At 40.6% G+C, this 23980-nt stretch overlaps 2 protein-coding genes across 2 annotated transcripts in view; both read right to left on the bottom strand.

The window, feature by feature from the left end:
- Window positions 1-1276: 1276 nt before the first annotated feature.
- Window positions 1277-7909, bottom strand: hspb8 (heat shock protein b8). Its single transcript, XM_073065447.1, has 3 exons — window positions 7364-7909; window positions 6620-6683; window positions 1277-1764 (listed from the first exon to the last, which is right to left on the bottom strand). The coding sequence occupies exons 1-3, from the start codon at window positions 7758-7760 to the stop codon at window positions 1593-1595; spliced, it is 633 nt and encodes a 210-aa protein (XP_072921548.1). The 5' UTR covers window positions 7761-7909; the 3' UTR covers window positions 1277-1592.
- An 11442-nt stretch (window positions 7910-19351) lies between these two features.
- Window positions 19352-23980, bottom strand: part of srrm4 (serine/arginine repetitive matrix 4) — a 333285-nt gene continuing 328656 nt past the window's right edge. The window contains exon 13 of the mRNA XM_073065448.1: window positions 19352-22461. Coding sequence (XP_072921549.1) covers window positions 22176-22461 — 286 coding nt within the window. The 3' untranslated portion in view covers window positions 19352-22175. The remainder of the gene's footprint in view (window positions 22462-23980) is intronic.

Raw genomic sequence — 23980 nt, forward strand, 5'->3', positions numbered from 1 at the left:
GTTGAACGAGACATGAGAAGTTTAAAGTACTAAAATCTCAGCATTCTGGCAATTTCAATGTATCATAGAGTGCAGAAAAAGGGCTTCAGCCTACAATGTCTGTGCCAATAATGATGACAATTTAAACAAATCCTTTCTGTCTGCACATGGTCTACATCCTTCTATCTCCACCCGTTTGTCTGTACCGGAAGAAACTTTTTTACCCTATCAATATCATATTGCTTTTGAAAATAGTGCTTCCAAAGCAGTCTTTGAATGTTTTTAATGTAATTCATTGGCTGTAAAGCATTCTGGGACAATGTGAGGCTCTGAAAAGAGCTACTGTATGTAAATACAGGCATTGTGTTATCAGAGATCCGATCCACGTCTTTGACCAGGTCTTGTTTATCTCCATCTTGAGTCAAAGGTCGTTTTTATAGGATCATGCTTCTGAAAGGCTTTGGGGCTGTTAAAAAGTTCCATATAAAATTTCCAATTTTTTTCCCTCGACTAAAGCTGTGTGACACTTTTCATAATCACAAAACATGTACCTCATACTTTATTAGTCTGGTGCTAATTAATTTTGACATTGATAATAGTTCAAAGGATTTTACAATGTGATAAAGCACAAACATAAAAATAAAAGAGAAAATTAGTTCCTCAGTTTAAAAGTGCAGTTAAAAAAAAGATATTTTCTTTTGAGGGAGATTGTTTAAATTTAAGAGATCGGCAGAAGAAGACATGAAGGCTCGAGCAGGATTATAAAACAAAAGCGATTTTGTGATGTATTGCAGTCCTAGACCATTGAGAACTTTAATAACAAGTAAGAGAACTATAAAGTCAGTTCCGAAAGATACAGGGAGCGAATGAAGAATAGTTATGATGGGAGTGATCTGCTCCCTCATCCTGGTTTTAGTTAAAAGTCTAACCTCGGTTTGCTCTCTTTTCAGTACTGATGCTGATCCAAACTGAAACTGTTCAAAATTTATTTTGTTACAAACTTTTCTGGCAAATTAGATGTCCATGGTACCAGTTTTAATTTAGAGTCCAGTAACCCTGCATCTCACACAATAGGACATTACAACACAGTACATAGCCTTCAGTTGACAATGTTGTGCCAATTTTTAAACCCACCCTACAATCAGTCTAACCCTTCCCTCCTACATTGCCCTCCATTTTTTTCTATCTCATTTATGTGCCTATCTAAAAGTTTCTTAAATGCCCCGCTGTGTCAGATCCCCCTCCTTAAGTAGAATGAAATCACAGAACTTTGTTGTGGCAATAAAACAAAACCAAATTTTTTTTTTAAAATGTAGATTTTATTCAAAATCAGCAATTAAACACAGTTTACAGAAGGATCGGTATTGAGTCTGTCTCCCATAACCAGCATATAAAATACATGCTATTGTGCAGGAAAATGATCAATCAATATACAGTCTTCTCATATACAAAATAGACTAAAACAGATCAATATCTTCAGTAAGACTATCTATAAGTATCAAAGTAAACAAACAATGATTTATGTACAGTCCTTGTTGCCTCATATAAAAGTAATAACCTTGTTTTCTCTGGCAAGTTTTATATTTGACAGGTAATTTCATAGTCAGTTAAGATTAAGAAACAGTCTGCTCCTGGCCTCTCAATCCATTTTCTTCTGCATCGATGCTTATGCTGTCATCTCCATAGACATAACAAGGTGGCCTCGCAGGAGGGGCTTCAATGATTAAGACTCCTTCGGGAGACAAGGATGCAAAAACTGTGACAGGGTTCACTTCGATGGGCAACCTAGAGAAACAGAGAAATGATATAATATTGAGCAAGGGCTTTCACACTGCGTCCCAAATCCCTGACCTAATTATAAGTCAGTGCCTTGACATTTTATGCTTAATACATTCAGAACATAATTCTGCTCCAGGTATAAAAGATCAAGACTGCTTTATCAGGCAAGATAAATGGAGACAATCAATTCCAATTGATGAATGGTTCAAGGACAATGGGGAAGCGGTTAAAGTTTTGAGTACTAAATATAAGGGAGGCATGAAGAAATATCATTTTGCTTTTATGATCTGAAACTTACTGCCTGTAGAGACGATTGAGAAAGAATCAGTCAAGGTTTCTGACAATGAATTGGCAAAACGCTTGACAAAAAATAATTTTTAGGCCTTTGGAAAAGAGTAGGAGAAATAATGTTGCCATTGCTCTTTGTTGCATGTCACACCCTGACCAACGCACCATAGCAAATTCCTAATACATGTAAATGTATTAGGAATAAAGTTGATGCTTTGGAATTGCTACTATGTGTCAGCTTAGACGATGGGCTAAATGGCCTTCTGTGCAATTACTCTGGTATTTCAATTGAGAGAAACCAGAACAAACTTAATGACAACTTAATGCTGTCCCAAGTTTAAAAATACCACTGGTAAAGTTAAAAAAAAATAGTAGATCTAATGATTGTATCAGGAACAGTAGCTAACTGAGAGTGGACACCATATGATCAACTGCAATTCAATATGATGCTGACTGGTGCTTAAACCCAGGTACTTATTAAGAAATTAAATTGAGTCAGGGAAATTGGAGCAGAGAAAGCATCGCTGTTGAATGGCCAATTGAACTGTCAATTCTGGGGGTGGGGGAGAGCAAACTTTGCTTAAGATATCTCTTTCATATATTTTAAAAGCTCACATGTTAACTTCTCATTATACAAAAAAAAAACCTTTTAATGAAATGCCAGAGGATGCCAAAGTGGCTTCGTTAGTTCCTACAAATCACCTGTAATGTTTATTGAAATTATAGTGAGTAGCTGGCCTACAAGTTAGAGGTTTGTAAGTTTAAACCCAACTCATAAAAATAATAGATTAATGCAGAGTTGAGGCCTGGTACATTGAGCACCCTGCCTTACAGCTGTCTTATTAAACTGAGGTAAGTCAGATGGCTATAAAAAGATCCAATGGCATTATCCTGAACGGAATCACATCCAGCACTCCATAGTATGTTAATCCATCAAATTTACTAACTAGTTATAATCAAGCAGTTTCACTATCACTTTCATGGCTACTTCAGATGAATGTTCAGTGCTCCATTCCATATCCTAGCACATGTCCCAATGCATTTTGACCCACTTTATGGGTGATCACTATATGCACATTTGATTGCTATGTCACTTGAATTACAATGTGGTTGCCATTACTAACTGTAAAACAATTTGGAACATTTCTATAAACGCACATTTTCTTTACTTGCATCCATATTAATATCTGCCTACTATTCTAGGCTAAGCACATAATCCTTCTGAATGCTATAAATCAGAACTATGCTTATCTGCATGGTGTCTTATTCACATCCATACTATTAATGAATAATGTGGGAGAAGGGCATTAAGAATAAACTGCTGAGGATCTCAATTTAACAACACGTTCTGATCTGTATTTACCAGATTCCCAATTATTTTGTGAACTCCAGTTCTGTATCTGAAATGTTTGAAAAGTTCTCTGAAGCCTTGTGTCCAACAGAAGACTAACAATTCAGATTTAACTAGAACTAGGTATGTTCAAAGCAATAATTTTTGCATACATCTATTTAATGGGGACTTGGAGGTTTTTGTTTCTTAAAAGCAGGAGTTCCCAACCTTTTATATGACATGGACCAATAGCATTAAGTAAGGGGTCCGTGAACCCCAGGTGAGGAACCCCTGGTTCCAAGCCTTTTTGCTTGAATCATTAGGTAAAAAGTTTTCATCTTCACAGCAGTACAATCACTCTGTTGGGCCCAGTTTGATTGTCAAGCCCGGCCATACTAATATCCATCCCACAGTGTCTTCAGCATATCTTTGGGTTCCACTTACTACTTGACCATTGAAATGCTCTGAAATTGTACAGAGCTTCTTGTAATCTTCTGTAACTCATACAAGAGACAAGCAGACTAGCGAAACTCTACACAGACCAAGAGCTTTCATGATAAATTTTATAGTTGGGAAGTAAATAGGACTCTTAAAAAAATTTACAGAATAAATTCCCACACTTTTTTTCCATTGAGTTATGAGAGACAAGTAATAGGATTGTGACATGGTGGAAAGGGGACAGTAGACAATGCTAAGAAATATCTGATTGACAACAACTGATTAGAAACTAATGATCAGTTATGAGAAGCTTACTTTACTGGGACAGTGACCATATGAGCAGAGATTACCAAGTGAATACACATAGATGGTTTAATGAAAGTCCAGTCAAAGTGAAAAATAGTTTGACTGTTGTTTTGCTTTGAAATATGCAGCATTGTTATCTAATTCTTATTGCTGAAATGCTGGCCTTGACATGAGAGTGAAATCAATTTTATAAATGGATCATCTGACTTTCATTTTACCCAAATGTATATAGCTTGTCAATTGGATTTTTTTTGTGTGAAGCCAGGGTATTTTTAATAAATGCCTTCCCAAAGATTAATAGGTTTACTACTCTGAAAGGAAAGGTTTAAAATGGTATCAATTATCTTGATGGCAGCCAATTATTTATATCTTGAATGTTTTATATTATATATTAATTCTCCTCTAGTAAAATTGGGTTTACAATAGAATGGCAGATCATTAGTTAGTAATTTACAAGGGAAAAAAAAATCAACAATTTTTCTCAAGGGTGTATTACAATAATGAAGAAAAGTTGAACAAATCTTTTTGCTTCCTGGCAAGCAGAACTATGATTAAAAATGGACTGTCATGCCTTACTACAGTTCATGAGCATGCGATCATCTGCATATATACACCAATGTGTTGTTTATTTAAATTTGTTATTGAATTGTTTTAATTTATGACCTAATATGTGACATAATCACAGCACATGACAAATGCTGACACAATATGTACTGTACTTGTATCAAAACCAGTGTTGATAGACCATTTGCTCAGCTGTTACATCAGTCTTTTGCTGAGATACAGATCTTATCCTATATTTAATTGATTTTTATGATTTTTACTTGTTCTCCTCCTCAAGATAATACACATTCCACTCTGTTTTAATCCTCAAAAACCTGCAAAGTCACAGATTTTAAAAGGAGACATTCACTCACTTTGACTTTAAAATTCAGTCAATTTTGGTCCAACATTTGTCTGTTCATTATGTGCAGTAAAAAGAGAATAAATTTTGATCAATGATCTAATCTTCAAAGTTTTCTAAGCAATTAATCACTTTGGAATTAAGTTTTTTAAAAAATCGAGTATTTGGTCTAATGTCATGAAGTCAATTGTTTATTCTGCCAATGACGATATTGTCCATAAGTTATAAAGAATTTTGGCATTAAAAGATAAGTTATTGGCTACATATTCTTGGATTAGAATTTATAATAGTAGCATAACATTTTTAGTTTGAACATTCTCCAGTGATATTTTAACCAAAAATAAGTACATTTAAAATAAATTGATTTAAATGTTTAAATCAATTTAAATGGCCCCTTATCAAAGAACAGATGAGGTAGCATTGGAGATGGTCCAGAGAAGATTCACAAAAATGATCCTGGGAAAGAAATGATTAACGGATGAGGAGTATCTGTTAGCTCGAGGATTGTACTCACTAAAATTTAGAAGAATGAGGGGGAATCTCATTGAAACCTACTGAATATTCAAAGGCCTAGATAGCGTGGATGTGGAAAGGATGTTTCCTTTAGTGGGGGAACCTAGCACCAAACTTCATAGTAAATGTATTATCAAAGCACATATATATCACCATATACAACCCTGAGATTCATTTTCTTATGGGCATACACAATAAATCTATAATAGAATAATAACCATAATAAAATCAAAGGCCACAACAATTTGGCATTCACCCAGTGTGCAAAAGACTCAAACTGGGCAAATACAAAAAGAAAGAAATAATAATAAATAAGCAATAACTGTTTCTTCTGCTCTGAGTAGCAGGATAGCTTCCAAATAGCAGGATGTCCCTTTAGAACAGATGAAGAGGAATTTCTTTATCAAGAGTGTGGCAAATCTGTGGATTTCATTGCCACAGGTTGTTGTGGGGACCAAGTCACTGGGTATTCTTCAAGCAGAAACTGAAAGGTTCTTGATTAGTAAGAGCATCAAAAGTTACAGGGAGAAGGCAGCAGAATGGAGTTGAGAGGGATATTAATCAGCCATGATGGAATAACAGAGGAGACTCGATAGGCCAAATAGCCTAATACTGTTCCAATGACTTATGGTGCAACAAAAAAGTATAGAGAATTATTGGAGACAAGTTACTTGTTAGTTCAACTTAACTCTTACTGCTAACAGGGGTCAATACAACGCCAAATGTGCCCATGTTAAGTAGAATTAAGGACTTAAAAGGGGCTTTCAAGATTATAGAAGCAGATAGATGTAGTGATACTTTGAAAGGACGCTCAGTAGATGCAGTGGGAGCTGACAGTCCTCTCCTGCCACACTCTCTTCCAGTCAGGGCTTAGTGAGGCCACAGTAATGGCTTCACTTTGTTAAAATCAATGCAATTTTCAACCATACCCTTGCTGATTCACTCACCAAATAAGGTAGAGGCTTGCAGGCATGGAATCTCAAGTTCATGTAAACTCTCTCTGCTTACTGACACATTGACTAAATAAATAAATTATTTCTTTAGACTTACTTAGTTTTAATGAGTGGTGGTTTGCTACTTACTGGATTTTTTTGGTGAAGTTTTTGGAAACTATTCCCCCTTCTTCCTGCTTTTCTTCATGTTTTCCTTAGAATGATAAAAGGGAGAAGTCAAGAAAGTGTATCAAATACTAAATGATCTCAAGTGAAATTGTTTCGGGAGCAGTTCTTCCACATTTTTGACTTCATTCCAGTGTTGGGTTCATTGCTGTCATTTTGGCCATTGATTTGTATGTTTCATGCCTCTTGGGTCCCTGCCCTGCCCCTGAAATCCTGGACACTGGAACAACATCTGGTTCTCCCCTCCCACATTTCAACATGCAACATTCTTAAATGCAGAGCTCACTCCTCTAACATTGTATCACACACCCCTTGGCGATCTCCCTGATGTGGCCTTCAACGCAGCTGGGTCCGCGGGTTCGAAAATGAGCAAGGATATTTTTTAAACTACTTTGTCAGTAAAAAAAAAGGCTAGATTTGTTCAAAGTAAAAATACCTCAAATAGAAAATACTCTCAAATGGTCCACTGCGCATTGATCAAACTTACGAACAATCCGGAATATGGCTAGCAGTGAACTTTGTAAAAAGCAGTAACCTTAACCAGTAATAACACCCACTACTAACACCTCAGCAACAACATTAGTACGCATCAGGGCAAAGGGTGGAGAGAGGAGGCGCGTTAACCCGTCTAGGCACAGTTTCTATGCTAGACCTGCCAATGAGTCGTGGTCCAGGCAGAAGGCATTGCGGGTCACCACTCCCACCTACCTGATATCTCCACGAAGCCGTCCTTGGTTTTGATCGTGAGCTCCTCGGGGGCGAAGCTCTGCACGTTAACACACACCTTCCAGGGCTCCCCGGGGCTGAGGCTAGGCGGACTCCTGGTCTCGGGATATCCCATGTAGCGAGCCGTGTACTGAGGCGGCGACCGGCCGCAAACTGACGGAGCTTCGCGGGCCGTCCCGTTAAAGGACGACCGCAGGGACCCTGGCCAGTTCGAGGTTAGCCTTGGGCGAGCCCAGTCTGGCCAGTCGGCCGTGAAGTGTTCGGGGAAAGCCGACATGCCGAACTCATCGTCCAAGAAGCGAGGCTCTCGGAAGGGGTCCCTGCTGGTTCTGTGCCTGCCGGGTATCTGGCAGGAGAATGGTACCTGTCCTTCAGCCATGCCTCTACTTTCTGCACTCCCTCCGCTCAGCTCCGCGCCCGGACTTTATACTTAGCGGGGCGGCGAGCACGCCAGCAGTTGTCATCTGTAAAATCTGATCTATGAGCAATGCAAAGTCCCTACGTGTACTGACCAAGTTTAGCCATGCCTGCCTTCGCCCGGCCTCTCCGCTGGCTATTTAAAGCAGCCCAGCTCATCCTTGTTTACCAGCCCATGACACCCTTATAGAGTGGGGGCTGGGAGGGTGGGATTGGTGTGGGAGTAGGAAATATTTGATTCATAAGTCATAAACTCACAAACGGTGGCTGAGCACTTTTGAGTGTCAAACAAGTGTTCTGCCCAGGTCTGCAAAAAGCTGTGGACGCAGTTTAGCCCGACACGCAAACCATCCACCCCTCAATTCACACCGTCTGCACTTCTCGCTCGATCGGTCAAAATAATTCAAGACGCCTCCAACCCGGCCATTTTATCGGGGAAGAAAAAGCTTTGGAACATGTTCCACCAGCCTGAAGGTCAGCTTTTATCCCACTGTTACCAGACTCTCTAACGGACCTCTCACACAATAAAAAAAAACAACAGTACATTTTGTCTGAAACATAACACTATATTCTGCATTCCATGTATTAGTTGCCACCTCAAAGTACTTTAGTACATACTTATGATCTGTCTGGTTGGCAACACCTTCTGGGACATTCCCTCTTCTCATTGCTACCAACAGGGAGGAGGTACAGGAGCCTGAAGACCCACATTCAATGTTTTAGGAACCGATTTCTCTCCCCCCCCCCCCCCCCACCCTGGCCATCAGATAAGTGCAGTTAAGTGCACATACGGGCAGCTATAAAGAAAGCACGGCAGCCCCACGGGGAGATTCAGCATGATATCTGAAACTTTGACGAAGTTCGATAGATGAATATTGACTGGCCGCATCACAGCCTGGTATGGAAATACCAAAGCCCTCCCAACCATTGAGCACATCTACATGAAATGCAATCGCCGGAAAGCAGCATCCATCACCAGGGATCCCTACCACAAGCTCTGTTCTTGCTGCCGCCATCAGGAAGAAGGTACAGGAGCCTCAGGACCCACATCACCAGGTTCAGGAACAGCTCTTACCCCTCAGCCATCAGGATCTTGAAGGAAAGGGGATAACTTCACTCAACTTCACTTGGCCCATCTCTGGAATGTTCCCACAACCAATGCACATTAAAGGACTCTTCATCTTATATTCTCAATATATATTTATTATTGACTTATTATTATTTCTTCTTTATGTATTTGTACAGTATGTTGTCTTTTGCAGTCTGGTTGAACACCCTAGTTGGGCAGTCTTTCACTGATACTGTTATGGTTATTATTCTATAGATTTGTTGAGTATGCCCACAAGAAAATGATTCTCAGGGTTTTGACAGGAATGCACTTTGTTAATAAAACTAACTTGCAACTTTGAGATTTTTGAACTGTCCATGAACACTATCCCTCTGTTCCTCTTATTGACTTATTTATTTTTGTAACTTATAGTCTATAATAGTTTTTTCTTGCATTGTACTGCTGCAACAAAACAACAGATTTCACCTCACATGTCAGAGATAATAAACCTGATTCTGCAGCCAGTACCACCACCTTCACAGGTGTGTTGTTCAACAGGAGTGATATCACTGTATTGTAAAATAATGGATTGATTTGATGCTCAATATATGTGTTTCCTTATATATTGTGAACATTCACTTCAAATAATAAAAAGAGCCATCTTTATGAACTCTTGATCTCCTAATGTACCTCATTAAGGAAGGCCCTTGCACTTTAGTTGTCTACTTTCTCTGTAACACTACTTACTGCACTCTCTTTCCCTTGTACTTGATAGCATGCAAGCAAAGGCTTTGTACTGCATCTCGGTAAACTAATTACCAATACAAACAAGAGAAAATCTGCAGATGCTGGAAATCCAGACAACACACACAGACTGGTGGAGGAGCTCAGCAGGCCAGGCAGCAGTACAGTCGATGTTTCAGGCCGAGATCGTTTGGCAAGGCTAATTACCGATGCCATTGGCAGAGACAGGCAGTAAGAGCTGTGTCCTCCTTACTCAGATTCTCTTCATTTCCAGAAGTTATTGTTTTATAATTAAACCTCAGAGGCTGACAATGTGACCTCTTTTGAGTGCTGGGAGTTTGGTTGCAGGAAATGGTCATAATAGGGTAATTAATCCTGTAGAAATAGAATGTACTAGTGATACGCAGCAAGTTAAACAGAGGACCAGAATCAATATTTCTGTTTAACAAAGTGTCATTGACTTGAAGCAATATCTCTGTTTCTCTTTTCATCTATGCTGTCTGACCTGCTGAGTGTTTCCAGCACTTCACACACTGATTTTCAGTATCTTTTGCATCACCGTTGAATTCACTACCACTTCACTTCCAGGAAGGGTCTCCTTAAAAAAGCTTTCCACTTTCCTATGAGATTTCCACTTGCTTCTTTACTTTCTGTTTTTGAAAAGCGATCAAAACTTGCTTCCACAACTACATCTCTGGGCATGGATTCCACTGGAATGGACTGAACAGAGTATCAGGCAGCACAGAGACTGAGGATTAAAAAACAAACATTTCCCGAATCGATTGACCTGGGTTTAACTCTGATCTCTTTCACAGTCTGTGCGGAGTGTGTGTATGTTCCCCTTGACATACTGTGAATGTGCTGGCATTGGAGCGGGTCCAGAGGTGGTTCGCAAGAATTATCACAGGAATGAAAGGGTTAATGTATGAGGAGCGTTTGATGGCTCTGGGTCTGTACTTCTCCTGGATTCGAGTTTAGGGGAATGAAGAGGGGAGGGGGGAATCTCATTGAATGTTGAAAGGCCTAGATGCAGTGGTCATGGAGAGGATGTTTCCTGTTTTGGGAGAGTCTAGCGCCAAAGGGCACAGTCTCAGAATAGAACATCCCTTTAGTCAAGGCAAGTCAAGTCAGGTCAAGTTTATTGTCATTTAAATATATACATGTATATCATGTATATAACCACTTAATGTATATAGAAACGAGACAACGTTTCACCGAACCAGGGTGTAAAGCACAGTAGTACACATAACACACATGGCACACAATAACTTATGAAGGTAAGGATCACATCTACAGACAAGTCACATATAAATAACCAACTAAAGTGCATTAATATTAAATATTGTAAGGTGTGGAACAGATTAACCGGTGACAATGCAGTAGGGAGTTCGGAAGCCTAATGGCCTGGAGGAAGATACTGTTCCTCATTCTAGCTGTTCTTGTTTTTATGCATGGGAGACTCCTGCCTGATGGTTGAAAGTCAAAGAGGATGCTGGATGGATGAATGGGATCCTTAATAATACTAAGGGCTCTGTGTATGCAGCACTCCTGATAAATGTCCCTGATGGATGGAATGGAGACCCCTACGATCCTCTCTGCTGTGCTCACAGTCTTTTGTAGGGACTTCTGGTCCAATGCACGATTGCTCCCATACCAGATGGAGTTGCAACTTGTCTGGACACTTTCAATGGTGCTCCTGTAAAACGCAGTTAAGATGGGGGTGGTGGCGTTGCTTGCCTCAAACTTCTTAGGAAAGGAAGTGGAGGCACTGCTGTGCCTTCTCGTTCAAGGAGGTGATATTAAGGGACCAGGTGAGGTCATGATGTGAGCTCCCAGGAACTTGGTGCATTGGACTCTCTCTATGGAGAAGCCATATATTCGCAGAGGAGCGTGGTTCGTCTGCACCTTCCCGCAGTCTACAATGATTTCCTTGGTCTTCTTGTTCAGACACTGTTGTGTCGTCCGCAAACTTGACGACACGGTTTGAGCTGGATCCTGTGATATAGTCTTGTGTCAGCAGTGTGAACAGCAGTGGGCAGAGCACACAGACTTGGGGACTGCCAGTGCTCAGCCTAATGGGGCGAGAGACAGTGCTGCCCATGTGGACTGACTGTGGCCTTACTGTTAAGAAGTCCAGTATCCAATTGCAGAAGGATGTGTGTGAGACCCAGTGGGGATGGTTTCCCCGCTGATTTCTGGGGTATGATGGTGTTGAACGCCGAACTGAAGTCTATAAACAGAAGACTGGTGTATGAGAACCCATTTTCCAGGTGGGATAGGACAGAGAGGAGGGCAGAGGTTATTGCACCTTCAGTGGATCAATTTGAGTGATTAGTGAACAGAAAAGGGTCCAGAAGAAAGGCTTTAATGTGTTCCATGACCAGTCATTCAAAACGTTTCATAATGGTTGATATTAATGCCACTGGACGATAGTCTAGTAAGCGGAGATGAGGAGGAATTTCTTTAGACAGAGGATGGTGAATCTGTGGAATTCATTGCCACAGATAACTGCAGAGGCCAAGTCATTGAGTATATTTAAAGTGCAGGATGATAGGTGTATGACTTATGGTCTTATGGATTTACCATGAATGCTCAGTTTTTCCCACATCCCAAGGGCTGCGGATTGGCAGCTGAATTGATCAGTTTAAATTGTCCTTAATGTGTAGGTCAGTAAAAGACTTTGGGTAATTGATGGGAATGTGGAGAGAACAAGTAATATGTGAAATGAGTAAGGGGATAGCACAGACTCAATCAATCGACCAAAGAGGCTTCATTCCACATTGTAAGGAAAAGAGACAATGACAATCGAAACAAGACAAACTGAAATTCATCCTTCACATTTCAGAAATAAAACTATGTCAACAGAGAAGTTACAGATATTCAACATTTCTTGATTGTTATTTTCATTGCATCCTAAGATCCCTGATTAATATCATATAAAATATAATATATATACATATTATTATACAATGCATGCTCCTGAGCTGTTTCTATGATGGCATCAATTCACTCTGTCTGTGCTATCTATGACCCATAAAATCCTATAAACGTTATCCAGATCTCTCCTCAGCCTTCAACACTAGAGAAAACAACCCAAGTTGGTTTAACCTCTCCTGATAGCACATGCCCTTTCACCCAGCAGCCATTGGGCAAACCTCTTCTGCACCCTTTCCAAAGCCTACACATTCTTCCTACAATGGCGTGACCAGAATTGCACACAATTCTGTAAGCACAGTCCAACCAAAACTTTGTGTAGCTGTAACATGATTTTTACTTTTATCAGTGCCCCAACCAATGAAGACAATTATGCCCTGTGCCCTTTTTTAACCACCCTATCTACTCGCATGGCCATTTTCAGTGAGCTATGAACTTGAACCCCAAGATCACAACATTTATCAATGCTGTTAAGGGTCCCACATTTGCTTTCGCCTTACATCCCCATTATATAGAGGATGGTGCTCGGGGAAGCTGTGCCGGAGGGGATGGTCGTCAGCTTGGAGGTTCAATGGACTCGGAGTCTGCTGCGGTCAGGTCGCTTTCGGTGTGTGCTGCATCTGTGAGGCTGGGTTCGACGGAGCTTTCATTGTGTGCTGCATCTGCGAGGCTGCGTTGGGCGGCGCCATGGAAGTCCATAGTGGGGGTATTCCCTTCTGCCGCTGGCGTGGGATGGTGAGTCTGTCGGGACCCTGGGGACTTGTGGAAAATGTGTGGTGATTTCTTTTGAACTTATAGTCCTTTAACATCTTTGGACTATTTTTACTGTGCCCATAGTCTGTTTTTTTTTTAAATCAATTATGCTATTGTTTCCACTGTTGTAACTATATGTTGTAACTATGTGGTTTTGTGCAGGTCTTGTAGCTTTAGTTTTTGGTCTTGTTTGTCTGGTGGATTTGGAGCTCCTTTCTGGGGAACACGCTAAGACGGTAGCACTATGTTAATACGCAGCAGCCTCTCCGGACTCTGGATTGGGGATTGCCAAACGTTATGTGGATTTTCTGGTGTAGTCTGTTTTGTCATGTGCTTTTGTGATATCATTCTGGAGGAATGTTGTCTCATTTTTTAACTGTATTGCATTTGTGGTTTCTAAATGACAATAAACTGAATCTGAATCTGAATTTGAATCTGAATATTACACTGCCCAAAGTGTAACATTTCAAACTTTCTTGGATTTATCTCCATTTGCCATTTTTCTGCCCACATCAGCACGTATTTTACTGCAGCCTTTGACAGCCCTCTACATTGTGCACAATTCCATCAACCTTTGTGTCTTCTGCCAACTTAGACTGCCAGCAGTCTACATTTTCATCAAGTCATTTTACATATATATCCCAAACAACAGAGGTCCCAGCACCAATCCCTGCAGAACACAACTAGTCATGGCCCTCCAGCCAGAATAACACCTTACCATCACTACTCTTTGTCTTCTGTGGGCAAGGCAATTCTGAACTGCAAATACGGAGTCACCATAGATCCCATGCATCTTCTGAATCCGTCTACCATGAGGCCCCTTGTCAGGATTCTCAGGATTTCCAGGAGACTCCGATGTTGCATGTTTTCCAAGGAGGCTTTGAACACATCCTTGAACATATCTCTTCATGTGACATGGCTAAATAACAAATATTTATTCTACTATATTAAGTATATTTTGAAGTCCTAGAGTCATAGAGTACTACAGGTCAGAACCCATGCTGACCTGGTATCTGCCTAATCCTTTTACCAACACCCAGACCATACCCTCCTCATTCATGTATCTAATCAAACTTCTCTTAAAGCTTACAACTGAAGCTGCATCTACCACTTCCACTGGCAGCCCGTCCCACACCTGCACCACCCTCGAAGTGAGGAAGTTCACCCAGAGATTCATCTTAAAAATTTCACCTTTCACATGATACCTGTGATCACCAGTTCTAGTCTCACCCAACCTGAGGGAAAAAAGCCTTTTGAAATGGTATGAACCCATAAGATGTGGATGTCACTGGCAATATCAGTGTTTATGATCCATCCTTAATTGACTTTAACTTAAGAAGCCGGGGTCTGTAGTCATGTATTGTGTAGACTGTGTAAGGGTGGCAGACTGCCTTCCCTCTTTCTATAAGTGGATAGGATTATGTTGTTTTTAATGTGCTTTTGAATACTAATCTCCACTTATTAGCATTGTGTCACCAAAGATATTGCTAATGTATAATTTTGCCTGATAATAAGACCATAACCATAAGTAGCCCTTAACTCCAAGTGTTAAGTGTTAACTCCAACGGACACTGTTGTGACAGCGTTTTTTAGCAGGCATTCCTATTTTTACAAGGCCGAGTTGCTAGCTCGATGCTCAACCCAGCATGGATGGAAAGCGTGCAAGGGAGCTGACTGGATTTGAACTTGGGAGCCTTCGCTCCAAAGTCCAGCGCTGATGCCACTACGCCACCAGCCGGCAAGACCAGAAGTAGAAGTAGGAACAGAATTAGGCTATTCAGCCCATTGAGCCCACGGTGCCAATTACCCCTATAAATCTAAACTCCAGTGAATGCAGGTCCAGAGCCATCAAACAGTCTTCATGTGTTAACCCATTCATTGGGTTGCAATTAAAAAGGGCATGAGTTTGCTGCACAATGATTATTAGTTAATTGGAGCATCCTGTATGAACATGCCATCTACTCCAGAACCTCATCAATACATTACAATGCTGTATAAGTGATCTCAGTCTTGAACAATATCAAGAAAATGGGGATGACTCCTTTCATTCTCTCCACTTCTTATCCTGGCTGGCTTGTACTCCTTCCCCTTCATCCACCTTCTCATTCTGGCTTCATCCCCCTTCTTTTCAGTCCTGGTGAAGGGTTTTGGCCTGAAACATTGACTGTTTATTCCCCTCCATAGATGCTACCTTATCTGCTGAGTTCCTCCAGTATTTTGTGTGTTGTTTTGAATAGAATGGGGATGTTGTATTTCCTGTGAGTAACATTTTATGGTTATTGAGAATAAATGATTGACATAACATTGGGTGAAGTAATTTAATGAAATCTGTAAACATCAGACTCTCTGTCCTGATAGACTAAAGGTTTCAGTTTATTTTAAGTTCATTGCCTTATCCACCTGCCTGTAAGATTAGTGTGATTCAGAAACATCTTACCCAGTATGACTCAGCTCTCATATACTTTTCCTCCTCCAACATGACTGGAGCTTAATTCAGATCACAGTCTTGGTTTCCCATATCCATATTTCCATGTTTCTATTTAACAATGTCACTTTGACAGGATATCAAGCAGAAATGATTTGACAAAATGTGTTTATGGCCTCTTCATTTCACTCTTGGGTCCCTGCTGTCTAACAACACCACACAAAAAAACAGCAGGGAAGCACTTTACACTTTCAGATTCAAATCATTTGCTTGACTGCGAATCAAGTCAAACACCACACTACTGATGCTTCAATTCTCCAAGTGATTTCTGAGTGATGATTGACCTTGGAAAATAGTTGATTCCACTTTGTAAATAGCGCACAGTAAGTACAAATTGAAAATTGAAGTTGCGGGGTAGATGCAAGAACACAATACATTTAAGTACCAACACGATACCCTGGAAAGAAGCAAGACTTTGACTTTTGTCTATGATTATGGTTCAGATTCATTCATAAAAGAAACATTTTCACAGCCTCAAGAGCATTTATGCAAAACCGTCCTTGAGCAGTAAATTGCACTTCAGGCTTTAAGTGTGACTAACTTATATAATGCAGATTCTATGTCAAATTACTTGCCACATCGGTCATACTCTTAGCAGTTTAACAGTTTGCCTATTGCATTGGGCGGACTTGTGGTGTAATTTCATGGGAAGAGCATTAACTTTTCCACATCTTAACTTCACACCCAAATGGTGGAGGTTTTTCTGCAGAGTACCCCACTTGCCTTCTCGAGTAAGGACAGTATGTTAGCTGACAAATCCTAGAGAGGGGAAAGGAAATAATTTAACATTTTTTGGAATGTGGGAAGAAACTGGAGTGCCCAGAGGAAACCCACATGGTCATGAGGAAAACGTACAAACTTCTTACAGGCAGCGATGGGAGTAGAACCCTGATCAGTGATAGCTGGCACTAAATAGTGTTACACTAACTGCTACATTACCATGTCGCCCAGACAAACTGTGAAGTAGCGTACAGTAAAAACGGTTCTCACAAAAAATTAATTTTTGTTCTGTTCATTCCTATGAATGAAAATTTCTTATAACCAACTTTTACTTAATGTGTGCTTAAAAACCTATCTCAATCGCAAGCGGGTAAAACACTGGCAGAGGGAGAATTACACTTTTGAGAGTTTCGCTATTCTGAGTATAAAATAGGAAATATTAATCTTTCTCGGATGACCTCTTGTGTATTTTAAAACAAATAGCATTTTGGGATCACAGTCTATAAGGAAGTCAGCTTGTAAATTTTAACACTCTATACCATAAAACAAATGACTCTGAATCTGCTGTTCCCAAAGCTTTACTTCCTCTCATGCTCTGTCTGAGCTGTCCAGATAACTAATGGAAATGGATTTTTGTGATAAACTGGCCTCTCCCTTATCAGCGTATCCTGTGACAACAAGGATAATAGAATGTGTGCTAAGTGAATGTCAGTCTCTTTCAACCTGCAGATCTCACTTTCTATCTCCAGCTATCTTTGCTTTTACTTCAAGTTTCTCATAATCAAATTATATCCATTATGAGTTATTTCTATGACTTGAGTTTTCTTACGACAGTTGGTCACTGGATTTCACTAATGTCCAGAAATAACTGTCTAAAGCAATTCACAGTGGTGAGAAGCTGCTTTAATAATTAATTGTTTTTAATGTGCAACACAATTAATATCATTAATATTATCATGACTTTCAGGAAAATGTTAAAAGTGCAAACAGTCTATTTTTTTTTGTTGTGAGAGATTGGCTGAAAAATTACAAAGAGGATTTCGCAGGACCATTGAGGAACAGGTTTGCAACTCTCTAGCTCAAGATCTATAACTTCCCACAATTTTGCATGTTTTCCAATGTAATTGCTGTGCAATTGGTGACTGAGTCTTTAAGCACCATGACTGGGAATTCCCTCCCGAAACTCTCCCTCTCTTTCCTTTATCTCTGTATCTGCCTCCTCTGTCTCTCCTTTCCTTTCTCTGTCTCCCACTATATCTGTTTCAGTACCCACCTCTCTCTCTCTCTCCCCCCTTCTCTCTCTCCGCCCCTCTCTCTCTCCCTCCCTCTCCCTCTCTCTCTCTCTCTCTCTCTCCCTCCCTCCCTCTCCCTCTCTCTCTCTCTCCCCCCCTTTCACTCTCTCTCCCTCCCTCCCTCCCCCCCCCCCCCATCTCTCCCTAGCTCTACTTTCCTCCTTAAGGTATCTTTATATCTACCGCTTAGAAAGTACTTGTGCTACCTATCTGAACATCCCCATTGTAGCTTGGCGTTGTTTCTAATGTTTGAAAACATGAAACATTTTCACTATGTGCAAATTATTGTTGCTATTCATAAACATGAGAGATTCTGCAGATGGTGGAAATCCGAAGCCACACACACAAAATGCTGGAGGAATTCAGCAGGTCGGAAGCCACCTACAGAAATGAACAAACAGTTGTTGTTTCAGGCCGAGACTGAGACCCTTCTTCGGGACTTTGTTGTTGCTATTGCTGTTATTGTCGTTGCTGCTGTTGGAATATATTCTCACTGTTTCTTATCTTCAGACAGTATTGGATTTTAAATTCATATTGTTTCTGAAAAAAGTCCTCCATTGGGACTGAACCATCAGACAGAGGCACTAGAGATTGTGGATGATCTAATCTGGAACCAAAGCAAATGGCAGGAGGAACAATGAGTCAGGAAGTATCTGTGGGGACAGAGGGATGTTCAGACTCTCCAGTGAATACCCTGTATCAGCACAGTTTAATGCTGAGTTCATTAATTTAACCTTCTTTTGCCTCCAATATCAACATACAATCAATAATGACGACAGTGTCATGAGGAGTCTGATAACCTCCATGGAGGATTGGAACCTGTGCTATTTCAACTTGGAAACTCCATTTCACAGCACATCAGCGTGGAAATTTCAATCAATGCCGTGCCCATCAGCTTATTTAATGCACTCACGTCAAACTCTTCTCTGTGCTGTCTTAACTGAGAACATTTCTTACTCTGGAATGTAAACTATAGTGTTGGTGCTCATGTCTTCATTTTTATTATAGGATCATTCTTATGACTTAAGTTTGGCCAGAGGTCATCGTTGATTGTAACATTGTGTTTCTAGTTATACATTTCTTTGACATATTAAACGATGATATTACACTAGTGACTGAATATACTGAAAGTGAGTAACTGTGTTGGGATAAGTTAGCAGAGACCATGCTTTGAGTTAAGATTTCATCTGACACCTTCAGTACTGCAACAGGGTCATCATGTGCTACAGTGTCAGGAAGGAGCCTGGAACTAACAGTTCCTGACCCAGCTGGCAGTGTTACCACTGACTCACACAGCTCACAGAAGCATTCCTGATGGTAGTAGTCTATGTCTAATGATAAGTTAGCTATATGGGCAGGGCTCCGTTCCCATGAACTTGTTTGTAAGCTGGAGGTATGGATGCCAGCTGAGTTCCCCATGGCTGAAGACATCTGTAGCCCCACAGTACATACCAGAAGCTTCGTAAGTGTTTGCTTGTACTTACAACATTAATGGGCATTTGAAAGCTGAGACCATCTGTACCAAGACAAACGGGGAAACTATGTGACAGCAAAACACCACCAGTGGAAAGCAAACCTCAAATTCAAGTCAGGATGTTTATTTTTAGAATGTTTTTTTTTGTTTTACAAGCTCACAAATTAAATGCATTAGGAAGACTAATGTCATGAAGAATATATCTTATTTTCACAGAAAGATTAAAAGAGCTGGTACAGGAATATTTAGAGAAACCTCCAACTCCAGTGCAAGAGGAGACAGAAGAATCAGATACCAACTGACATTATTGAACAAATGTGTGCCCTGTTCAACTTTGCTCTTCCTGTATCATTTGTTCTAAGACATTTAAAAAAACTATTTGGGTTGAGAGCATTCTAACAAATACAAACACATCTGTTGTTGTTATATGTGACTGATTAATCTAGCTACAATTGATAATACTGAACATTAACCAATGCGATTTTTTTTGGCTGTTACAATTTATCATTGGGAAGTTCATATCACCTAGATCCTTTTCTAAAAGAAAAATTCTGATTACAGGCTCTTCTTCACAAACACAGTTTCACAAAATCTTGGAAGTGATGGCTTATAAAAGAAAAGCAATGGGAATTTTTTACACTACGCACAGAAGTTCCTTAAGTACAGGCTCTGTGGCCTACATCATATAAATAAGTTCAATAAATAGGGCAAATAAATATTAAATAAATGGGTACAGTATTGACCTTTATCAATATATTTACAGTGCATAGTGAAAATACAATTGATCAAGAGTTTGGTATACTGTATTTCTTAAAATGTGAAATATTTGAAATAAATAGGATTGGAGTGCAAATCAAGCAGTTAATCTAAAACTCTATCAATAACTTACTACAAGTCATCTGGGTTATTCTTAAATAATGTTCAGCAGGATAAGCTTATTTTTACTCGTTGGCATGTTACCAGAGTTGTTCTTTCAGGTGATTATGCCTTTAGGGGTTGAGGAATGTTTTGCGCTAATAACTGAAACACCTCAGGCGCACAGAATGAGCACCTAGGACTTCCAGTTCAGGTAGAAATATACATCACTTCACTCTGCCCCCCGAGGAAGATCCCAGTGCTGATTCCTTAAAATGTACTTCACCCTGCTGCAGTGAAACATTTCTATATAGTACTGCGGCAGATGGCTGCGGCGTTTGAGCAACATGTTCAACTTAGTGTAGGACACTTCCGATTTTCTCAAGACATCCTGGAGCAAGAAATTACCCTTAGATTTTGGAGAGGCTGCTATGATAAACATAGTCTGTTGTGGAGTTGAAATTCATGCTATTTAGTTTCTAAATTAACTATATTCAGGATAAGGATGCTTTAGATTCCAGATCAAACTAGTTCAGTTTTCACTGCAATTCCAGGTTCCTTCCAGTTGATGAATCAATGACTATTTTTCATTCTAGGTTAATCTTCCTCCAAATTCCAACACCGAAGAGTCCTGTCAACTCTTGCTCTGACAGCTGCAGGCTTTCCTGATACTGGGGGAGACAAGAGACTGCAACAAATAAATAGCTGGAGGAACTCAGGCAGTATCTGTGAAGGCAAAGGGATGGTCAATATTTTGTGTCGCGATCTTGCACTGAGTCCTGATTGAGGTTCTGGACCCAAAAAGCTGACCATCGTTTTGTCTCCATAGATGCTGGCCAACCCACTTAGTTCCTCCAATAGTTTATTTCTTGCTCCAAACTTGATAGTCTATGTTGATTTACTGAGTCTTCCTGCTCATTGCTTGAAACCTTGCTGGCACACTGCACTGCAGGTTACAGTTTTGGCCTGTCAACATAGATTAGCCAATAATGAATAAAAAATAGACTGGACAATTCAAATGCCACACAAGGAATTTTCTAGAGAATATTTTATATCTCTCTGGGAAAACATCCAGGAGAAAGTATTTATATTTTATCTCCTGCTAACAACCAAGGATAAATAAGGAATACCATGTGCTTGGAGATTATCCATCTCAGTATTCTGCATGAGGACTTGATGCTTAGGCTTGTTATGATAGATTTTCTTTGAACAGGTGCTCTATTTGCCTTGCTGACATTTTATCAGTGGCCAGTAGAGATTATTAAACAAACGTGAAAAACTAGGCTGGTCATCAGAGGGTTTTATGCCTTGCGTTTGAAGTTCATCCCTTTGTTAAGAGCGGAGGCTGCTTTCTGCTGGAGTAGAACAAGCCAGCAGAATCCTGATACAAACAACGTCACGTATGCCCTGCATCTTCATGATTTAGCCCAACTTGTAGACTGTGACCCGCCCGCAAAATGTCCCTTATGTCAACAGCGCCATCTTGAATGTTGATTATTCTAATTCCAGTATAAGTGAGTGCACATGACATTACTGTAAGAGACGGGGAGCATCTGCTGTGCTTACCCATAATGTGATTCATATTTATCAGTGAGCTCGCCTAAATACCCTCTGAAAATAGCTACCGTGCACCTGCTGAATCGACACGGCTTCCTGTTGGAACTGCTGCTATTCTGACTTGGTATCCAGTCTTTGCCTCGTGGGGGCTGGACCTCACCCAAGCTCAGAAAGCTCCTCAGCAGCAATTCGATCAGAAAACGATCGAGAAAGCACTTTACTGCTACAAACTGGACCTGTTGCTTCTGTTTCAGACCTGTTGTAGGAAACAAAGAACATGAAAATGCTTGAGGGTTTCACTTCGCCTTTAAAGCGGGAGATGAGTTTGGAGAAACGTGAGCCTGTTTGTCTTTCTGTCTAGTTGCTCAGCGACATATTCACACGCATTAGATTCCATTTGTCAATTAAACATTGTGAGACCAAAGTAACATTGAGGTCAACCTGCAAGTAGTGGGCAGGAAAACATTGTGTGTGTGGGGGTGTGGGAGGGGGTGCAGTACTGAGGGAAGTGCAGCTCAACGCCTCAAGCTTTCATAGCTGCCCGCTGAATCATAACTCTTGCTCCTGCTGCGGCTGCTGCTCCCCCTTGACGAGCTCCGAGACCGGCTGCGGCTGCGGCTGCGGCTCCGGCTCCGGCTGGAGTAACTCCGGCTCCGGCTCCGGGTGCGGCTCCGGCTGTGAATCCGGCTCCTGCTCCGGCTCCGGCTCCGACTTCGGCTGCTGTACCAGGAGGAGTAACTGCTGATGCTGCTGGAAGATGAGGGGCTGGGTCTGTAGTATGGAATGGGCCGTTTCCGAGCACTGATAAACACAAACAGAGATTGTATTTCTTATACTTGTTGATAAATAATACATTGATAGCTGTCAAAGATAAGTGTCATTTGTTAGCATAGACAAGACACAAACTTGGAATTGGTTCATGACACAAATCCACTCATATACCCCAATTGATAATCACTTTTATTGCCTTTAATCAAAGTGAGAATCAGACATGTTCTCCAATTGTTGGCAAACTTCATTCTGTATGTTTTGCCCAACGTTTCTTGTCAAATCATTACCCTGAAAGAGGCCTCACAAGTTTAAAGGGTAGTAAAGGACGTGTATGGCCTTTATTGACATTGAGTTCAAGAATAAGGGAATTATTTTGCAACTTTATAAAACTCTGTTTAGGCCTCATCTGGAGCACTGAATTCAGTTCTGGTCACCCCATTCCAGGAAGGATGTGGAGCTTTGGAGACACTGCGATAGAGGCTTGCACAGATGCTGCCTTGATGAGAGAACGTGCTATGAGGACACACTTGGGCTTTTTCTCTGGAGTGGCAGAGGCTGAGGGGAGACTGAATAGGTTTATAAAGTTATGAAAGGCATAGACAGACAACCAGTATCTTTATCCCAGGGTCAAAATGCCTAATACCAGTGGACATCCATTTAAGGCGGGGTGGGGATGAAATTCAAAGAACACGTGTGGGTCGAACCTTTTACGCAGGGAGTGGGGGGTGTCTGGTATATAATGGTACAGGTGGTGGTGGAGGCAGATAGATTAAAGGCATTTAAGATGCTTTTAGAAAGGCAGATGAATATGCAGAGAATAGATGGATATAGACCTTGAGCCGGCAGAAGGAATTAGTTTAATTAGGTGTCATTAACTTAATTAGTTTGGCACAACATTGTGGGCCAAAGGACCTGTTTCTTTGCTATACTCTTCTATGCTCTATGTTAATCTTCTATGCAATTAGCAATACATTTTGAATTAGGTTGAAATCGCCATTTTGCCAACTTGGTCCATCTCCTCATTTCATTGCCACTCTCCTGTTTCCGTGTCTAGCTGTCTGTCCATCAATCCTGTGAGGACTCACACAGATTTAATGTTATTCTCCCTTTCAACGTGTGCAGTAGAGACATTGGTCTCTTCGGGGAGTGAAACATCACGGCCACTTATGCTGTTAGGTTTCTCATAGGAAGTAACAGCATGCAAATCCTGCCACATCTGCCGTGCATGTAATTCTGCCTGTGATTTCTTACAGGATTGCTTTCCCACCCTCACAATAGCACTCGTTATGGTACGTTAAGACTGCTGAAGTTGATGATACACTCTCTGTGTGGGATTTCAGCCAAGAAGTTACACCACACGATTGCTATAATTTCAACTGTGATTTATAATTATCTATGTGAGCAACCTAGGAAATTAGTTTGGGGTTGGAAAACTGGTTTACTGGACTGTGATGGTAATATTGACTTGATTAGAAATGAAACCCATTTTAGTCTACTGCCAACCGCAACCAATCTGGTCAACTGTTAATGCAAAGTCTACATCCCACCA

This window comes from Hemitrygon akajei, chromosome 14 (assembly GCF_048418815.1).
Source record: "Hemitrygon akajei chromosome 14, sHemAka1.3, whole genome shotgun sequence".
NCBI lineage: Eukaryota > Metazoa > Chordata > Chondrichthyes > Myliobatiformes > Dasyatidae > Hemitrygon > Hemitrygon akajei.